Below are 20063 nucleotides of genomic sequence, written 5' to 3' on the forward strand. Positions count from 1 at the left end.
ATTCTAATAAACTTAAGGTTAATTTAGCTAAAAAAAAAACAAAACAGGGAAATAAAAAAGTGAATCTGACATGAACCCCTGCAAGGCTGCGTGGTCATTGGTAAACGAATCTAGAGGCATTCCAACATCCAAAACTGTAAGGTGTAATGCTAGTCCAGATATGACTTTTTATTGCTTTTTTGCTGGGAAATGTAGAGCGTGTCTTAAACACAATCCCCGAAACAAACCAATTAAGATCTCTCACTTAATGTCAGACGGGTACCCCCAACCATTGGCCTAACACAATGGAAACCTATCGACCAAAGGGACATAATAAGGATTGTGTCCAGGCTTAAGTCGTCCAAAACCAAGATGAATAAAATGAATAATGAATAAATGATTTTATTTGCATCAAAAATCACAAGGTATAAACCATTATAATATTGGAAATATAACTGACCACTTTAGATATATTTTGGTATGACCAAAATAATAGTCCTGAAGGCCATTTTGTAAATGAAATTGCAGAGCCACTAGCCAGTACACTTAACCAATGTCTGAGAGTAAGTGTCTTTCCCAACATATCAAAGATGGCCCGTACCGTTCCTGTGTACAAAAAGAGGAAACTTCCACTTTTGTTTTAAATCAATTAAATATCTGTAACGTAACTATATTTCTTTACTCAAATGTTTTAAATTATGTTGTAAATTAATACAAATATACGTACACGTTTTGAACTATGGAACAGAACAAGTTAAAATAATAACTGTTATGTATTATGTTGAAACTATATTTAAATTGATAAAATATGTGCCCTGATTAACAATAATAATAATAGTGGTTGACTTTGTAACAAAAGGTAATACAAGTTTTCCATTATAGTTTATTTTTTTTACACACTGAGCTGCATGTAAAGATTGAACTTTGAAAAAAGCTCAGTAGTACAGGCCACAGGGTAAAACATATCAATTATATGTGAAATCAATATAAACGGGTCTTTGCTTTATTGCAGTGCCTATGTTGATGTGATAATTTTTTCCTTCTTTACTTTATATGTACGTTTTTTTTTTTCAACGAAATAAATGTTTAAGTAAGCTTATCATTTGAAAACTTAATCGTAAAGGGACATTATTTCCATCATATCAATCAGCGAATCATATCATTCGTACTAGATAGTAGATAGTAGTAGATAGCCTTACAAGCTACTTCATATTGTAGTTGTTTTTCTAAACCACGTTAGCTAATCAATAAAGGGTACCTGCAGACTGCCTTGTGGGTTTTGTTAATCCAGTAGGATTACGTACGTTTCGGCAAATACTGATACTGTTACTGTTGAATGAAATGGCGACCATACATAGTAGGTATTTTAAGCCAAGTATGAATGGAGATGAGTATAGGATGAATGGCGCGATCTTGTAGTCTTGTTAGTGACTAAGGCTGACATTCCTTAGACACAGCTGTTAATTAATAGCCCATACAGCTAATGGCAACTAAGGGACCTACAGTTTATAGTGGAATCCGAACCACATTATTCCTTGTTATATACGAATTGGTCTAATTATCAGGATAATACTGCATTAGTCGTAGGTAGTACTCACTCGTGCGGACGTTAATCCACACCAGGGAGTATCACATCCACAGTGCATGCCTATAAATATCTATATAGGCAATAATAATAATAATAAATATATTGCCATCATCATTTAATCAAATCCAGGACTTGAAAATTAAAATCTTGATTCTTCGACACACATGGTCACGTCAGAGTTTAAAATCGAACACATACACAAAACGAACATTAAATACATGTAGGCCTACTATTAAAACACCGAACAGGATATAATATGATGCAAGCATCTCTCTTGCCGAGTCTCGACTCACCTAAAATTAATTTTAAATGAATCAACCCCCTTCAAGTGACACCTCATTTTGAAGAGTTTACAATAACTTAAAGAATGGTGAAAACTAGAGTTAGCTATCTCTTTTCTATCCAAAATGGTAGCCAATATTACAATTACATTGATTTTTCTTATCAGATGTCAGACGTACATACATTTGATGGTCTTTCATGAGGGAGTATGTTTTATCCATAGACAAAAGAAATAAAGGTCTTTGGTTTTATCACAGATAAAACATAATATGGTTTTATCTATGGTAGTATAACCGTATAACTTTTCGTCATTATTATCCAGAGACGTAAAAAACAGGAATTGAGACTTTCGTTGTGGCGTGCCCTGCCCCCGTCCCTTGCCATGGCATTTTCTTGATTTTTGCCTATTGCCTGGCTGCTGGCTGGCGGGCCGCTGTTGAATCGAATCGGGCAATTGGGTTGGGTTCTGGTTCTGTTCTGTTCTACTGGGTTTGGGTTTGGTTTGGGTTCAAGATCTGGAAAAGTTGTTGTCAAAAGATGGCGTCCAAAAATTCAGACTTGGTAAGTTATAATTACTAACTTATTTGCAATTTATCTTAGTATTAATTCTAATCTGGCTTCTAAAGAACAATTAGGTTATGTATATATGCTAACTGATTATTATGTCAAAGCCATTATAGGTTAACTCATCGGTATATGCATTTTAACACTGTGCCTAAGTTAGGCTATGTTTTTCCCGACACGCCCATAAGACCAATATTGATGAGGTCTCTAAACATTGCTGAACTTAATTGCAAGGAAATAGTCGATTATCAATTATGATTTCTAATGGGCCTAATCATTTAATTTTACAACTTAAGTTTCTGATTTGGGAGTATTTCATTTGGTCCAAAATCGTTTGGTCCACAAGTTGTAAAACAGTTCGTTTGGTCCAAAATCGTTTGGTCCACAAGTTTTAAAACAGTTCGTTTGGTCCAAAATCGTTTTATGATCCAGTTGGGGAGTATTTCATTTGGTCCAAAATCGTTTGGTCCACAAGTTGTAAAACAGTTCGTTTGGTCCAAAATCGTTTGGTCCACAAGTTTTAAAACAGTTCGTTTGGTCCAAAATCGTTTGGTCCACAAGTTTTAAAACAGTTCGTTTGGTCCAAAATCGTTTGGTCCAAAAGTACAGGCAAAACCAGAATTACAATTGTGTATTGTGGAGTAAACTTATGAAATAGACTGTACGTTTCACTGTGGACCATTCGATCGGGTCGTTTTATTCAACACTCTATTACGAGTTCGTTTGGTCCAAAAGTATGAACTATTGCGTCCCTCACATAGAAGGCGTTCAAATAATCGCCGTCACGTCGTCAACCCAACCGCCTGCCTTCCGAGGCCTATTATTTGTTGTTTTGTGATATGTTTCTAAATAATATATATGTTTGCATTTCTAAACACGTACATATACATATATTTATTTATATATAATGTGTTTGTGTAATGTTTACTTTTTATCCCCAGTCAATCTTAAAACAACGCGTTTTAATTCCCTAGATTTGTGGATAAATATTGACTTTGCTTTGAGTTTGCATTTAATGTCAAACAGATGGTTTATTTTTTAATCTTACTAATATTATAAATCTAAAAGTTTGTGAGTTTGTGTGTGTGTTTGTGTGTGTGTGTGTTGCTCAATCACGCATAAACTACTGGACGGATTGGGCTTAAATTTGGCATGTTAATAGCTCACATTCCCGATTAATATTAAAGCATATTATTATCCCAAAAATCCTTTCGGGCTCCGCCCCAGTGGCTCTACTGGCTCAGATGCTACTGCAAACCATCTGTCAAGATATAGGTACTACTGTAATTTAAGGTTTCTGTGTTTGGATGTTATTAGACACGATAAGAGCACACTGATCTTCTTCTGCAGATGAACAATCTGTTGGTTACGAGAAATATAAGCCGAATTAATAAATGCCACAATTCAAGCGCATTAAATTGACTTTGGTCTGAGAAACTATTTATAGTATGGAGTTTGGGCCTTTTTGATGTCACCATCTGGGTAAGTAACTTTGAGAGATCAATAATTTTTGTTGCTGAGTAGCGCCAGTAAACATGCGCATCACTTCTTTAGTTGAATAACATTCACTGACTCCATTGTGTATTCTTTCACTAAGCTGAATGAATGCATCAAAGTAAACTCTCTAAAAGTATGTAATAAACTGGAATTTAGGATTAATAACTTTCTATAACTTATCATGCATTTATTCATAAAATTATTAAAAATTTTATCCAGTTACTGAAAACCACTATTATTAAAAAAAAATATGGGCAACGTGCCTGAATGTTTGTCTCAGACAATTACGCATATCACAAAGAGTAGACCTATAATTATTGATGTACCTTAATGATATGTCTATGATAAATAAAAGTAGCCTATTTAACATTCATTTTCATAGACTGTAAAAGCCTTCTGCACTTTTATTATTCTGTATCGTATTACATAGCCTAATGGGAAATTGCCCAATGATTAAATACACATGTATAACAATAATCTCGTGATGATCTGTCAGTATTGAATAATAAGACAAAATATCGGCAAAAGTAGTCAAAAAGGCAGACACCAACCAGTACAATAGATATAACATAATGCAATAAGAAATGATTGAAAGAGTTACTGTAATATTAAGATTATATAACTGTTCGTAATGGAACGTTATATTGCTAAACATGACATTATACAGAAGAACATCAATTTTAAAATAAGAAAATAAGATCCTTATATATAATTCTGCAAGACAAAATTTTTACCAGGAATTTGTGGACGTCCAGAAAATATGAGTAGGCTAATTAATGTAATTTTCATGTTCTATTTTAACCTTTTGATTAAGAATTATAGACAACCATGATCAATAGTAAACACTCCATTGTAAATAGGTGCCGGTACAACAATACAAATTAAGGTGTATGATAAACATTTAAAACACGTTGGTCCACTGAACACTCTGTATATTAGAAGGTCGCCAAATGTGATAAAAACTGTTAATTTATAAGATTTCCAACCGTATGATACACTATTGAGCATTAAGTTTGTTTATGTACGCTTTAGTGGTTTGAATACAACAAAACATGGCGTCTTTAACGTTAAAAACATAGAAACTCAACATGTTTAAAGCAAAAATTGTATTAATATTATTATTGTATACGACGGGGGATATTTGAACGCCTTCAATGTGAGGGACGCAATAGTTTATACTTTGGACCAAACGATTTTGGACCAAACGAACTGTTTTACAACTGTTGGACCAAACGATTTTGGACCAAATGAACGGCAATATAAACGTACAGTATATTTCATAAGTTTACTCTACAATGCAACATTTTACTTCTAGTTTGGCCTGTACTTTTGGACCAAACGATTTTGGACCAAACGAACGTGTTTTTAACTGTTGGACCAAACGATTTTGGACCAAACGAACGAGTTTTTAACTGTTGGACCAAACGATTTTGGACCAAACGAACGGCAATATAAACTGTGGACCAAACGACTTTGGACCAAATGAAATTGGATAAAACGATTTTGGACCAAACGAACGAGTTTTTAACTGTTGGACCAAACGATTTTGGACCAAACGAACGGCAATATAAACTGTGGACCAAACGACTTTGGACCATTTGAAGATGATCCTCTGATTTATTTTTGTCAAGCCTAAGTTATCATGTACCTATAATTCCCTGATAAGCTAAGGTTTTTTTTTTAACTCCTTTAAGACACATTCCTTAACTTAAGTTAGGCCTAATCAAAAAGGTAAAGAGGTACCTAGAGTCCTTAGAGATCAGTAGCTATTTACCACGTATATTGCATGTTAAGACCAATTTTTATGAAATTCGTTATAAACGTGTAAACCTACGTCTATTTGAACGTATTCGCAAACCAGCATGATCAGACTATAGAAGCGGTGTTTTATGGAGTAAACATTGGGTTTTCCTGTTTTTGACCCTCAAAACAAAAAATGTTAAGATCTATTTTCTAAACCATTATTTTTATAGAGCTTAACCCTCCGAGTGTCATGCGTCGCTGCAGCGACTCACGAACACTGTTTACGGCAAAGGCTCTATGACTGACTGAATCGGATTGAACTGGATCGAGTTAGGTATCGTTCTTTTCGTTAAATTATAAGCTTTCTCCAGAGGTCTGTCTCAGCGCTGTATGTTCTCCGAGCCGATCGTAATTGTAGCAGACAGCTGACGTGCGTAATTGTAAACAGCTTGGTTATCCTCGGACCGATGACTGATGTGTTTTATTAAGTTTATCATTGTTTTAGTGTTAAAAATCAAAAGTAGTGATATACCTGGGGACGTGGTTTATTATAAGAAGATTTAAGTGATTTTGAAGGGCTGGTTGATGATCCTGAAGAAGTAGGTAGTGATATTGATGTAAATTATCAGCCAGATTCCTAGCTATGGTTAGGCTATGCATTCTTAGCTAAACGCAATGTACTGAAATCTGTTTTTCACTCATAACTTATTTATTTTATAACTTACCTCACTATATGATTATATATTTGTAATCCTCATAAAATTTAGAACAAAGTGGCTATTTTCAAATATTTATAGGCCTATAATTTATACAATTTCATTGAGCGCGAACTTATTTTTTTTTTTTGAAAATTTTCCAAAATATTTTTATTTTATTTTATAACTTACCTCACTATATGATTATATATTTGTAATCCTCATAAAATTTAGAACAAAGTGGCTATTTTCAAATATTTATAGGCCTATAATTTATACAATTTCATTGAGCCCGAACTTATTTTTTTTTTTGAAAATTTTCCAAAATTTTTTTTTTTAAACCTAAAAATTTTGTTAAACAAATGTTCCTTATGTTTTATATATAATATTGAAGCCCATGACTTTCCAAACAAAATGGTATATAGAACAGTATAATTAACATTGTTTTTAAGCTTCTCAGATCCGTTTTAATAAAACCTTGCAAATGAGCCAAAAATAGGCAGACATTAAGGCCAAAACAAGGGACACTCGGAGGGTTAAAAAACATATAATTTAGAATATTGAGCCCTTGTTGTGCACCTAATGGTTACCGGGTTGGGAAAAAATAAAAATTTACATGATTTTAGTATGAAGTTTCTTAGCAATTCAATATCTTAAAATCTGTAAAGGTCCCCTTAGTTTTGTGTTCGAGGTATAACTTAAGTTTACGGGTAATGACGTCCTGTAATCCAGCTACTAGGAGGTCACGAATCGTGGATATTTACATAATAGGAATTCACTGTGGATGCGATACTCCCCGGTGTGGATTAACGTCCGCACGCGTGAGTAGTACGACTATCCGCAGTTTACTATCCTGATAATTAGACCAATTCGTATATACCAAGGCAAAAATGTGGTTCGGATTCCACTATAAACTGTAGGTCCCTTAGTTGCCATTAGCTGTATGGGCTATTAATTAACGGCTGTGTCTAAGGAATATGTCGGCCTTAGTCACTAACAAGACTACAAGATCACGCCACTCATCCTACACTCATCTCCATTCATACTTGGCTTAAAATACCTACTTTGTATGGTCACCATTTCATTGCAAAGTATCAAAAGTTTAACATGTTCACTACCGCAATAACACAAAATTTTTCATTCATATGGACCAGAGACCCGTTGCCTATATACAACAGGGACTGGTTACATTAAAATACCTAGACTGACGTCGCATGTTCGCGTCGTTGTCCAATGTAATTCAAAAACCTTATATCTTCGTAACAGTCTATTTGAAGGCCCTGAATTCTCTGCAGAGGTCTACAGGGATGTCTGTGGCATATGTGCGTCACTTGATCTGTACTTAGTTATGATGATTAGTGACGTCATATGATAGTTGTCAAAATGGTTTTTTTACCTTGTTGCATCACTGGCCCGTTGTCTGTGGGGACTGTTAACCAAGTGACAGCTATCTCTTTTCTATCCAAAATGGTGGCCAATATTACAATTACATTGATTTTTCTTATCAGACGTCAGACGTACATACATTTGATGGTCTTTCATGAGGGAGTATGTTTTATCCATAGACAAAAGAAATAAAGGTCTTTGGTTTTATCACAGATAAAACATAATATGGTTTTATCTATGGTAGTATAACCGTATAACTTTTTGTCATTATTATCCAGAGACGTAAAAAACAGGAATTGAGACTTTCGTTGTGGCGTGCCCTGCCCCCGTCCCTTGCCATGGCATTTTCTTGATCTGTACTTAGTTATGACTAGTGGCTTGTAGGGGCAATAGCCCCTATAGGTCTATATTCTAGTAATTATTTTGTACAAATTATTAGTCTCATGGGTTACCCTACCTTGAATTATCGTTAAAAATTTGTGTTTAATATAATATTTATTACATACCCTGCATAATGCATTTTGATGTCTGCTCTGTTTAAAAAAAAAATTCAAAAGGACTGTTCATGCAGTGTGTTTACAATATGAACTTTCTAATTATAATACCACCAAGGAACATTTTCAATGATAATCTTCATGAATATTAATTAAATATATATATTTCTTTGAATGTAGACAAATTCACTTCGATAAAACACATATAGATAATGTCATCCTCCAAATTGTAAAATGCTAATTCTATAACAAAATCTCTCTGAAAATGCCATTGCAGTTGCCTACATTTGGTGATTGAAATTATAAAACCACCTTCTTAGAAACAAAATTATGTGAGCCTAACTGAAATAACTTCTTGATCAGCATTGTACATGTGTTCTTAAATTTATAGAAAGTAGATTTTTTAAATGTAAAAAAAATAAAAAAAAATAAAAAAATAGCCTATGTATATTTTATACTAGGCCTACTGTCGACTCACAAGATGGTAAATACATATAAAAGATGGTAAGTGGTGATTAATTTTGATTGGTCACTTCAATCATCATCAGACCCTATAGGCGAATGACGTCATTACAGAAGTTATACAGGGTAAAATCTTAAATCCAATGGATTTACTTTCCGAACTAAAATGTCCTCTTCTTCTAGACAAAATTTACACCCTATTGCCAATTCAAATTTAGACTAATGTGTCCTACACAAAAACCTTTATTTAGTCTTTTTTACAGCCACACTATCACATCCATAATTAATTGTTGAAATTATATTTTACTTTTTACACTGGATTTGGCTGGCATTTCTTAAACTAGCCCAGAAAATTTGCCTTCATGAACCACAAAAATCAAGGTGTCTAATGAATTTTAATCCCTTTTGTGTGAAGGCATGTGATACAGCTATTTTGCTATATGGGTAAAAGTTGAATAGTTTAACCAATCAAAAGTAAATTTTTTGATCCGTTTATCACAGTTTTTTTCCAGACTGAATCCGATATTTTTCTGTAATAATCACTCTGTAGAATTTTTCTCTTTCTTTATGACCGGCACTATTAACTCTACACTTTCCACTACGTCTTATTATAAACTAGGCCTGCCTTTCTGCCACAGTAAATCTGAATATAGTTCACAAAAACTAAAAAAACAGTCTGCAATTGAATGTCACGGTTCTAGGAAAGATCTGTTGCTGAAAAAGGCAAGCACTAGAAAACTCGCACGACATCCACAATCCCGGTTTCTAAAATTTGCAGTTAAGAAAAAATGGGTTAAGAGATTTTTTAGCAATTTTGCCTCAATTCAGAACTACAGACGACATTGCAACATTATCACACAAAGACGAGGAGGGCTGCAGAAAGCCCAGACTGCCTGACAGGTTGTTTTTTTATTTTTATTTATATTTTTTTTCACAGGCAAAGTTAAGGACACATGGCCCTTACTTACATCTAACCTAGGTTAATGTTAAAAATACTTATAACAAGTTAATAAAATTGTTATTTGCAGTAAATATTTCTGTAGAAAGTTGACAATTTTTTTTTGCAAAACAATTATTCGTTCTGCAAACAGTAACGCTACAATATGTCATGCATTACATAAACGAAAGCTGCGACGTCAATATTCGGGGCATCGATCAAGAGGAAGAACGCATAGAATAACCGAATTACCAAAGCGATTCATTACAATAACAGCAGGCGTTTTAGAACGAATATAAACAATTGAAAACTTATTTGTATAAAACATTTGTATGATGACAGTTTTTGAAGTTTTTCTTCAGCTCTCAGAGGAAGCAATTTCTCCCTGTAGCCCCAATGTGTCTAGTTGCATCGTGTTGTGGCAAGCCCTTTCCATCAACCTCTGAATCCATAATGTCTGATTGAAATGTGTAGGAGAGAAATTTCAAAGAAAGAATAGGCCTACAAGATCTGAAACTGTGTTTCCTAGCTTTTCAATAGCTTTTTCCCCAGTATCCCTGAGTTTAAGAGGCCCAACATAGTGTATCACCCATTTGCAGATGTACTGTTGTGAAGCTGTCCCAGACCTTCTTGGATTTGAACTTGAAGAGTTCAATATTACCCGATTGTCTTCAAAGATGGAGATGTCCATGTGTTCCAAAAAACTGCCACTGTATCTCCCAACATCTATTATTATACCTCCATTATTGCAGTGGTGTCCCATAGGGTGCAATCGTATGGAGGGACGAAAATCCACCAGTGTGTATTCAGCCCTGATGCTACCTTCTACCTTGGAAGACGATTCCCTTCAATTTGTCCACTTTTCTCTGGACGGGAATGTGACAAAGAATGACCTACCGAAAGAGAATCTGATTGGGTGGTCCAAGGGTGTTCCTAAGCTCCCTTCTTACCAGAGTGATCTGAAATTGTTCCTGGAGTCCTGTGTCCTGTGTGAAATGGGTACACAAACTTTCTTAGTATCACCATGCTGTTTTAACCAAGTCAGTGGACATGCTGTCTTAACATATCAATCCAGTGTAGCTGCATTCACTGATGGTTCATTTTAATTAACAACAAATATGTTCCTTATAGCAATAACTTTGGTTTGTTTTAAGGTTAGACTGAACACTCAATTTTGTGACCGCTGAATACAAGTTACTTTAATTCTTAAAATCATGGAAAACATAGTAGGAAATTCATAAAAAACTAGCACTACGACACTTCTTCATTTCTACTACATTAACGGTTTGAATTTAGTTAGAATCAATATAAAAAGCTGTTACGCTAGGTAACACTATATTGCCTAAACAGCTCTATGAAATACCAAAGAGATCATTACTTTTCACAATATTGCACATATTGTGATGCATTTAGTGTACCCAGTGGTTCCATTACAGTACTACACTTTTGTAATGCCAAACCATATTAGAGCCTATACAATTCAGATTCAGGACAGCAACACAGTTGATCTTCATTGGGTCTGCTGCAGTGTACTTTGGATCACTGTGACCAATGACCTAATTGTCACAGCATCAGTTTCATGGTGGAACAAATTAGCGGACACAGATTAAAAACCTAATTATTTTACAAGTATTAAAGAACAATCAGTATATTAGTTGTTAGTAATGTAAAATATTTTCTATCTTTCTATCTTGTTTTTGATAAGTAACAATGTCAATGCATGATGAGTGTGGGATGTTAATACTCAAAATTGTTGATCCTCAAAGAGGGAATGAACAAATCTAGGTTACTATTCTGACCGTGCCAAAAACTCGGTTTATGATGTTTCCACTCACCAACTACATCCCCCAAAAAATAATTGAGATTGATTCACATTGATTGTTTGACATTGAATAGGAAGGGTCAGGCTGGATGCAGATATTTGCAAGGGTTTGCTAGATGATGATATAGTAGGGCCTTGAGGAGCACTAGAGAGAGTGACGTTGTAGCTATTACTGAATTGTAACGAAAATTGCTTAATGGTCGGCCCCAAGTGAGCTAGGCTGTCACTGGGATAGAAGGTATCATCCACTCCTAACACTCATGTTGTATTAGCCTACATGAAATTTGTCATTCATTGTATAGTTGAGAATCCTACAAAACCAAATTCTTCAGGGTTGCAAGATTTTTATAGTATAACCACAGATTAGGGTACTTCAATGGCGTGAAAAAAATCTACCTTCTATATTATTAATACGCTACATGAAACTTTGTGAACAATAAGGCTTTTTGTTTTATGATTTAACCTCGCATATTATATAACCAAATGTTCGTCTAGGTGCGTAGATTTGCAAACTGACCTTACATTTTTGAAAAACACCCTTGGGCTCTCTCCCAGTAGCTTTTAAAGTTCCCATGTTATCCTTATGAAGAACATATATTTTACATTATGATCAGCTGGATAATTTAATTGCTGTTAATATTTTATTTTGCAACTAGTGTCCCTGTTGCTTGAATTCGAGCAATTGCTAGAAGTATTACAGGCGCTATTTTAAAACGAATAACAGTAATAGTTTCAGATGACTTTGAAAGAGTCGACTCAAAGATTATGAAATATACTCAAGATATAGGTACATAACAGATCGATATAATTAACATTTCTTGTAATTATCTTATCATTTTTCAAAACCTGATCTTGTTTTTTAGTGTTTTCTACAAATAGCCTTACTCGTAGCCGCATTAGGTTGTCCATAATAACGATTATAAATATAAAAAAAAAACAATATTTCTATTTCTCCTCCTTGATGGTGTTCTATGACTTTCCTATGTTTCCATAGCTTGCAAATAGGATCTTTCAATGATTACTAAGAAATGCAGCACAGTGTTAATTCAATTTTCTTTTTAGTATATCAATTTATCCAACTTTCGCTTTTTTCCATTGTAATATTTACGCCAACCCAATTTCAAATACAGTAGTAAATATTTCATTTCAACCAGTAAGTAAATGTTCATAGCAAACTGTTAAATTAGCAAACTTATTGACTGTTTACAATTAACATATGTTCTTCTTCTCATTTTTAATTTTTGACATCAGCTGGAGTTTGATAGCAATGTTTGTTTCCCATGTTAATCTTATGGAGAAATACAAAACTTTAAAGGGCCCCAGGGCCTCACTATCTAACTGCTTCCCTAAAAAGAAAGTTTCCTGCACAACTTCACGTTACCGGTATGCTCTTTCCAATGACATAAAAAACATGTCAATCAGTTCAGTATTTTCGGAGGAGTAATTGTCACAAAAAACATGCTTGCGTATTAAATAAGTACAAGAGCTTACCCCGTGGTCGAAAACTCGACCAAAAGTATGTATTGTGCAAACTTCTCTATTTTCAACCCACACTGTAAATAAAACATGTGATTGGAATTTCTTTAATCGGTTTTGATTTTCTGTTTATATTTTGTGGTATTTCGTCACCAACTTAGCAACCCATAAGGCCCATGTTATTTTTTTTTAATTTAAAATTATTTTTTTGTACTTATTTTTGAGCCTATTTTAATTTATAAAGGGATTCTGCACATCTACAGGAAAATATCTTTCATTTGGTACCAACCGCGTGTAATTCGGTCCAGTAGTATGGTCAGGCTAGCAGTCATAAGTTTTGCAAAAGTCTTTTAGTATATAAGATAGATTTAAGGAAACATGTGCTACAAAGAATGTTATACATATAGATTTAATAGCACCAAGCTATGAGTACATCTATGAAAACAGAAAATAAGTTAATTCTATAATCACTAGAATAGGGCAAAGCTGGGTTTTGCTGCTAGTATTGATTAAATAGGGAAGTTCATAAAAACAACGTTGATAAAGGCCATTCCACACCGCACATGTAGCTGGATGTACGCTAGCTACTTTTCAAAATATCGCTTCCCTGCTTATCATATGAGACCATTCACACAGCACGTTCACGTGCCACGCTCGCTACCACGCGTGGCAACTGTTCGCTTTTTGAGCGATCTTTTCAAAACTTGGCTGACACATTTTACGAAACAAAGTAAAATTTGAACTTTTAAATATCATTTTTAAAGCTGAAGAAGAAAATGAATTAAACTACGATCCCACCACTTCGCCTAGGTCAGATACATCGTTTGTTCCTTCCCTGTCGCCAACCACTATGTACTCTCAATCATATGTTTTGTTTCCCCCTACCCCTTCCCTATTGTACAATGAATCACCCCTGTTTGCAACTGGATATTTAGTTCAGTTTCTCCGATTCTCATTATTTGTAGGGCTCAATTACTGTTTATTTCCTTGAAGTTTGTGATGCAATGCCCAATCTAATTTTGTGATTTTATTATACTTTTTTTCATTAATTTCAGTAATATTCTTTTCATTTTAATCATGACTTTTATCTAATGATTTCTGTAATGTCCTGTGGTTTGTGCTTTTCCAGTATTTTGCTCAGGCTAGACAGTGAACCTTTGTTGTGAAAATCTTTTATCACCATTTTCCCAAGTCTAAGCCCTTTGGTACGTCTACTTGCTTCTACTCTGAATTAATTTAAATGCAGCTTTTAAGAATTTGTTCAAATTCAATATTGAAAGACTTTCTGCTACGTTAAAGTCGCTCTAAACATTATTCCAGTAAACTAGCAATAACACCAGCAGTCCAGCACCGTAGAATACAGTTCTGCCAGTCTGAATGTGCAGTTAATCCAAACCACCTTTTGGGAAAAAAGGTTGGTGTGCATTGCAATTAAAAACAAAGATGTGTTTTGAAATACTATTGAGAATGTCCATCCTTCTGATACCAGAATTTTTTATGACAGGGAAAAATTCTCCTGATTGAAGGTGAATTTTGTATTGAATTAGTTAATTTGAAATAATAAACCCTATGGTGGAGCGTCAATTCACTTACAGTGTTCCGTTGGTTTTTTTTTAAGATTGTCATCTAGTAAGAAGAATGGGATTCCGGGAAAATATCATAATCATGAAAGACAACCTCAGTGTTCCTTTGAGATTTTTTTTCAAGAGTATTTAGCACACATTAAATCTTAGTAAATAAAAATTAATTATAATTTCACAGATACATTTCTAATGTGTTTGACAACATTTTTGTGTAGTGCATAACTTAGGCAGCATCTTTCATTTCCATAATGAATCTTAGTTAAAATTAATTGTAAATTTGTCATTTATGTGATATAAACTAATTATTAAAACTTGTACAGTTATTATTCAGCACATAGCCTAGATGAAATTACATTTTTTTAAATGGAAAATTACTCTGGCATAAAAGCTATGTTGAAATACATCTAGTATTTGTAATAGTGACAATTCTATTTCCTTGGTTATTTTCTAAGGAACGTGAATTGAACAAATAAGTCCGCCGGTTTCAGAGTGTAACACATTTGAGAATTTCTTGGTTAAATTTATTTTAGTTTTTAATAAGTATCAAGAAATAGTCATTACCTCTATGATAACCTCGTTATGCCAAAATGTACCTTACTGTAATAGAAAAGTTGGGATGTAATATTATTATGTGAAAAATTGTATTCAAGCTTTGTAGCTGTTTTTGATGAGTAAAAGTAAAGCAAGTAAAATCAATAATGGTGACAGGTTGTTTGAACACAGTTGGCCTTGACACATGGTGACTGAGTTATTTGATAACATTTTTGACCCTGACCTACTTTGCACATCAACATTATCAGACCTGTTATTGACAAGCTGTTAGCAGCCAAACCTTACATAGCAACCCGCAGCCATGCTATCGCCATGTAAATGAAACACGTTTGATTCACGTTCTAAAAATCCAGTTTTAACCAGATTATGTTGTGTGACTGTGGTTACAACACGACAACACTACACACTCTTACCTACAATGAACAGCTTTTGGATTTAAACAGAACATAAAAGTATCTTCGATGAAACTTATCTAGGTGTTGCAGTGCATAGGATTGTTACCATTAGAAAAATGGTAGTAACAAAGTGTTATTTTATTTATTCAACAATTGTCAATACCTCGCTTCCCTAAAAAAATACTCCCAATTATGTTAGCTAGTAAAGTGATGTAGTAGTGATGGTATGAAATTAAACCATATCAAACCTTCTTTTAATCAAATTATTTGCATTTCCGTTCATTTTCCTATTTTTTTGGAATTATTTGTACATAACTTTCTTCTATGAAACTGGCCATCATATTTCAAATGGTGTCAAAAGGTTCTTTTCACAAAAATTAGGGTCAATCCATGGTACAAAATTGTTGTTGCTTGACAACACTTTAATTGCTACTTGACGAATATTTTAGTTGTTTTCTGGGAATAGCAAACTCACCCATTGTCATATTTTCTAAAAGAATAAAAAATTAAAAAAAACAGCTATGTTTTTCATGGCGTTTTTTCGCAGTTACAAAATTTGTCTGTAGCCTACCTATATGTAGGATCTTTTAGTTTTGTTCTGAGTTTAGATCAAAGGAACATTAAAATCTTATCGCCAGCCCATTATTAGAAAAAATCTTAATATAAGAGGCTAAATTGGAATTGTTTAAATTCAATTTAAAAACATTCTTTAAACCAAAAGAGGAAAAGGTAACACAAGTTAAATTTCTGCACTTCATAATACCGGTACAGTATTCGATAATAACCAGAAAAGTTACCAAACCTTATAAAATTGTAAATAGATAACTACTGAAAGTGTGTCTTTGAACTGAAATAATTAGTTATTTTTTAAGAAAAAGAGATATAATATACCAAATCAATGCACACAACTTAGTAAAACAAAATTTAAACTAGGTGGCATTCGCAGAGGCATCCACAAAATTGAGCTGAGTCATCAAGGGTTCATATTATATTGTTTTGTCATAATTCAGTAATAACAGTCGTTTTAAAGGCATGTGTTCCGGGTCTGAAGTAGTATTTTTACACTTTAGGGGTGAAAAATCGTTTTTAGCCTCTATTGAGTAAAAATCAGCTGTTGTCAACTCAGTTGTAAATTTCTGTTGTAAACGATTGCATTTATCGAAATATGTATCGATTCGTGCTTCGTAATCATTTTAACCTAAAGTCTACAGTCTCTTCCCATAGCATTTTAGCATTGCAGATACATTAATCCATCCCCACACTCAACACTGCTCACCTTTACTACTTCCTTCACCACCCCCTACATTGTGGACATGTTTCCCTCTCTTCCCATAGCATTTTAGGATTGCAGATACAGTAGAACCTCTCTAATCCGAACTAATTGGGACCGGGGGTAGTTCGAACTATTGAATAGTTCGGATTACAGAACATATTGTTGTTTTTACATAACAATAGCTAGGGAAAAGAGAAAAATAGGGAAAAGAAAAAAATTCTTTTTAAAGTAAAATACAGTGTTTATTTAATACAGTAGTAAACATAGGGAATAAACAGTACTGTACATTACAATTGAAATAATTATGGAGCGGATATCAATAAATAAATATACAATAAAGAACTACTGTACTGTGTACAGAGTACAGCAATGAGGCGTTCGGATTAGTGGACGTTCGGATTACAGGGGTTCGGATTAAAGAGGTTCTCCTGCACATTAATGTAATTGCCAAAGACGGTTCCCATACACTGCACTACCAGCCTTTACTACTTCCTTCACCACTTCCTACGTCGTGGAGCCTGTTTCTTTCCCTTCTCATAGCATTTTAGGATTGAAGATACATTAATCTAACTGCCACAGACGGTTCTCACACTATGCTCATACTTTACGACTTCAAACTTCCTAAGCCACTTCCGACATCGTGGACCTGTTTTCATCACTTTCCATAGAATTTTAAGATTGTAGATACCTTAAACTAATCGTCATAAACAGTTCCCACACTCCGGACAGCTCGCCTTTACTACTTCCTTCACCACTTCCTACGTCACGGACCTGTTTCCCTCCTTTCCATAGCATTGTAGGATTGCAGATATCTTAATCTAATCGTCATAAACAGTTCCCACACTCCGAGAAACTCGCCTTTCCTACTTCCGTCATCACTTCCTACGTCACGGACCTGTTTACCTCCCTTCCCTTAGCATTATTGGATTCCAAATACCTTAATGGTCATAAACAGACCCCACACTCCGGATAACTCGCCTTTACTACTTCCTTCACCACTTTCTACATCGCGGACCCATTTTCCTCCCTTCCCATAGAATTTTAGGAATGCAGATACCTTAATCTTATGGTTATAAACAGTTCCCACACTCCGGACAGCTCGCATTGACTACTTCCTTCACCACTTCCTACGTCGCGGACCCGTTTTCCTCCCTTCCCATAGAATTTTAGGAATGCAGATACCTAAATCTAATCTAAACAGTTTCCACACTCCAGACTGCTCATCTTTACTACATCCTTTACCACTTCCTACGTCTCAGACCTCAAGCTAGTGTCGTCATTTGATTATATTTATGATCCATACCATTTCTGTTCTAATATCTGTGGAATAATGCTATCAGCTATTTCTTTATCTTCTGCATTCAAACGTCAATAGCTGATCATATGTCTTTGTTTATGTGTCAAATACTGCTTCCATAAGGATTACATTGAAACTTTGAGACCCAGTGGAGCGGATTCCTGAGAGACTTTTTTAACGCCATATAGATGTTGGCACTCACCGATATGGTCTTTATCACCATGCAAAATTTGAAAACGATTGATTCAGCCGTCTAGGAGGAGTTTGCGAATTACGAAATGCATAAGAGTCGATGTATAAGAGCTTCGCTCGCTCCGCTAAAAAAAAGATGACAAAAACATCAAATAATCACAATATTGGGATTAATACACTGGGATTGCTTATAAGGAGGAAATGGTAATCAGGTACCTATTTTCTTAAAAAAAAGCATTGTAGTTCTTCAAAACTAATTTAAAAAAATCAGAAACCATTTCACTGCTGCATATTGCTTTCCTACTGTTGTTTTACAACGAACACAATTATGTTTTGGGGTGAGGAAATAATGTGTGAGGGTGAAGAGGTGTGACTGCTCATTGTAGGTTCCAGATAGTCTTAAAACTTTGTAAATTAATTGTTTGTTAGTACTGTCTCCTTTACTCTTTTCTCTTCCTCATACCAATAAAAGTAAAGCGACCAGCTCTTACTGTCTAAAATAATACAATACATACAACCTTTGACCATTCATACAACTATACATTCCATCCCCATTTTCAAGTTTTTAACATTTTTTAAATCAAAATCGTTGTAGTAGTTGATGTGAGCCACTGACAGATTTTACAGATGTTAATTATATACTGATTTCTGTCATACACCAACTTTTTTACCAAGCCAAACTGATCAAACGACTAATTGTGAGCCATAGCAACAACTGTTATGACCCATCAACTGTGTCAGCAACAAAAAAAGATGTAGGAAATAGAATTTTAGACACTAGCACATTCTGTGAGTGGCTCACAGAACTAAGTTCTTTTAGCGAATTTCCCTATAGGGAAGTAGCTATTACCGTAGGTCTCATGGTAAGACCTAGGCCCGGGACAGATTCACTTTTTCATTTTGACGATAACTTGAGTAGGCCTAATCTTCGTCCGATTTTGATAAAATTTGGTTTGAAGGTGTAAGGCGGGATAAACTTGAATGAGTTCGCGAACCAGTATGATCGGACCATGGGAACGGAATTTAAAGGGGGGTTTTATGGGGTAAAAATGGGGTTTTCTTATTTTTTACCCTTTAAACACAAAATTTATCAATTTTTCTTCAGACCTTTTTAAAGAGCTTAAAAAACAAATAATTTAGTATATCAAAGTGTTTTTGTACGGTTATTGTTTACGTCAAAAATTCAAATTATTGTTCATTTAAAATTCCCATGTTATTCTTTTGGAGAATATTGTAAAATGTTGTAGTTGGCTAGTTGGCTTGTTTATGGATATATTTTGATCAAACTTGGCTGATTCATTTATTTCATACCTATCAATTAATAAAAAAATGGTGACAGCTGGTTCAGATAGATGGAGTGTCTGCTTCAGTATCCAATAATCAATGATGCAACACAGTATTATATCTGAATATTAAATTTGTACCTATTGTTGTAGTAAAAGGCGATTAAGTAAATTTTAAACTCTATAAAATATGGGAAGGATAATGTGTTATGTATTTCTATTATAACTGAGTAAGATTGGGGTAAAACTGGGTGTATACATCCAAAAATGAATGAAAGTTGAGTGTGCGATAAGTGAGATACCTTGTGTAGCTTTGTTACTGACTGAAACCAGCTGTTTTACTAGCCGGACCAGTTTTAAAAACCCAATGATGAAGGTCAGCCAGTTCGAGATCCAAACCAATGGAAAGCTACTGACTTTTCTCAGGATTGATTTGGTAAATTTCTGATAACCGCAATTCCCAAAACTACTTAGCCACCCATCTAACCTCCTTAAAAAGTATTTGTAGAAAGCAATAATCTGAATTACCGTATATGTTTTAAAGTAATTCCTTAATTCCTTAT

The 20063-nt window shown here is 34.3% G+C and overlaps 1 protein-coding gene across 8 annotated transcripts in view; it reads left to right on the plus strand.

The window, feature by feature from the left end:
* The first annotated feature begins 2298 nt into the window (after positions 1-2298).
* LOC128986991 (sodium/potassium-transporting ATPase subunit alpha) overlaps positions 2299-20063 on the plus strand; it is a 102685-nt gene continuing 84920 nt past the window's right edge. For 4 of the 8 annotated variants that reach the window (XM_054407655.1, XM_054407671.1, XM_054407661.1 and 1 more), the window contains exon 1: positions 2327-2410. In XM_054407655.1, coding sequence (XP_054263630.1) covers positions 2387-2410 — 24 coding nt within the window. In that variant the 5' untranslated portion in view covers positions 2327-2386. Of the gene's footprint in view, positions 2411-20063 lie in introns of all 8 variants that reach the window. The other 4 variants (XM_054407635.1, XM_054407641.1, XM_054407697.1 and 1 more) reach the window with 3 other exon arrangements.

The sequence above is a fragment of the Macrosteles quadrilineatus genome, unplaced genomic scaffold, assembly GCF_028750875.1.
Source record: "Macrosteles quadrilineatus isolate MER2022 unplaced genomic scaffold, UCM_ALF_1.0 Scaffold_1__1_contigs__length_201487025, whole genome shotgun sequence".
Taxonomy (NCBI): Eukaryota; Metazoa; Arthropoda; class Insecta; order Hemiptera; family Cicadellidae; genus Macrosteles; species Macrosteles quadrilineatus.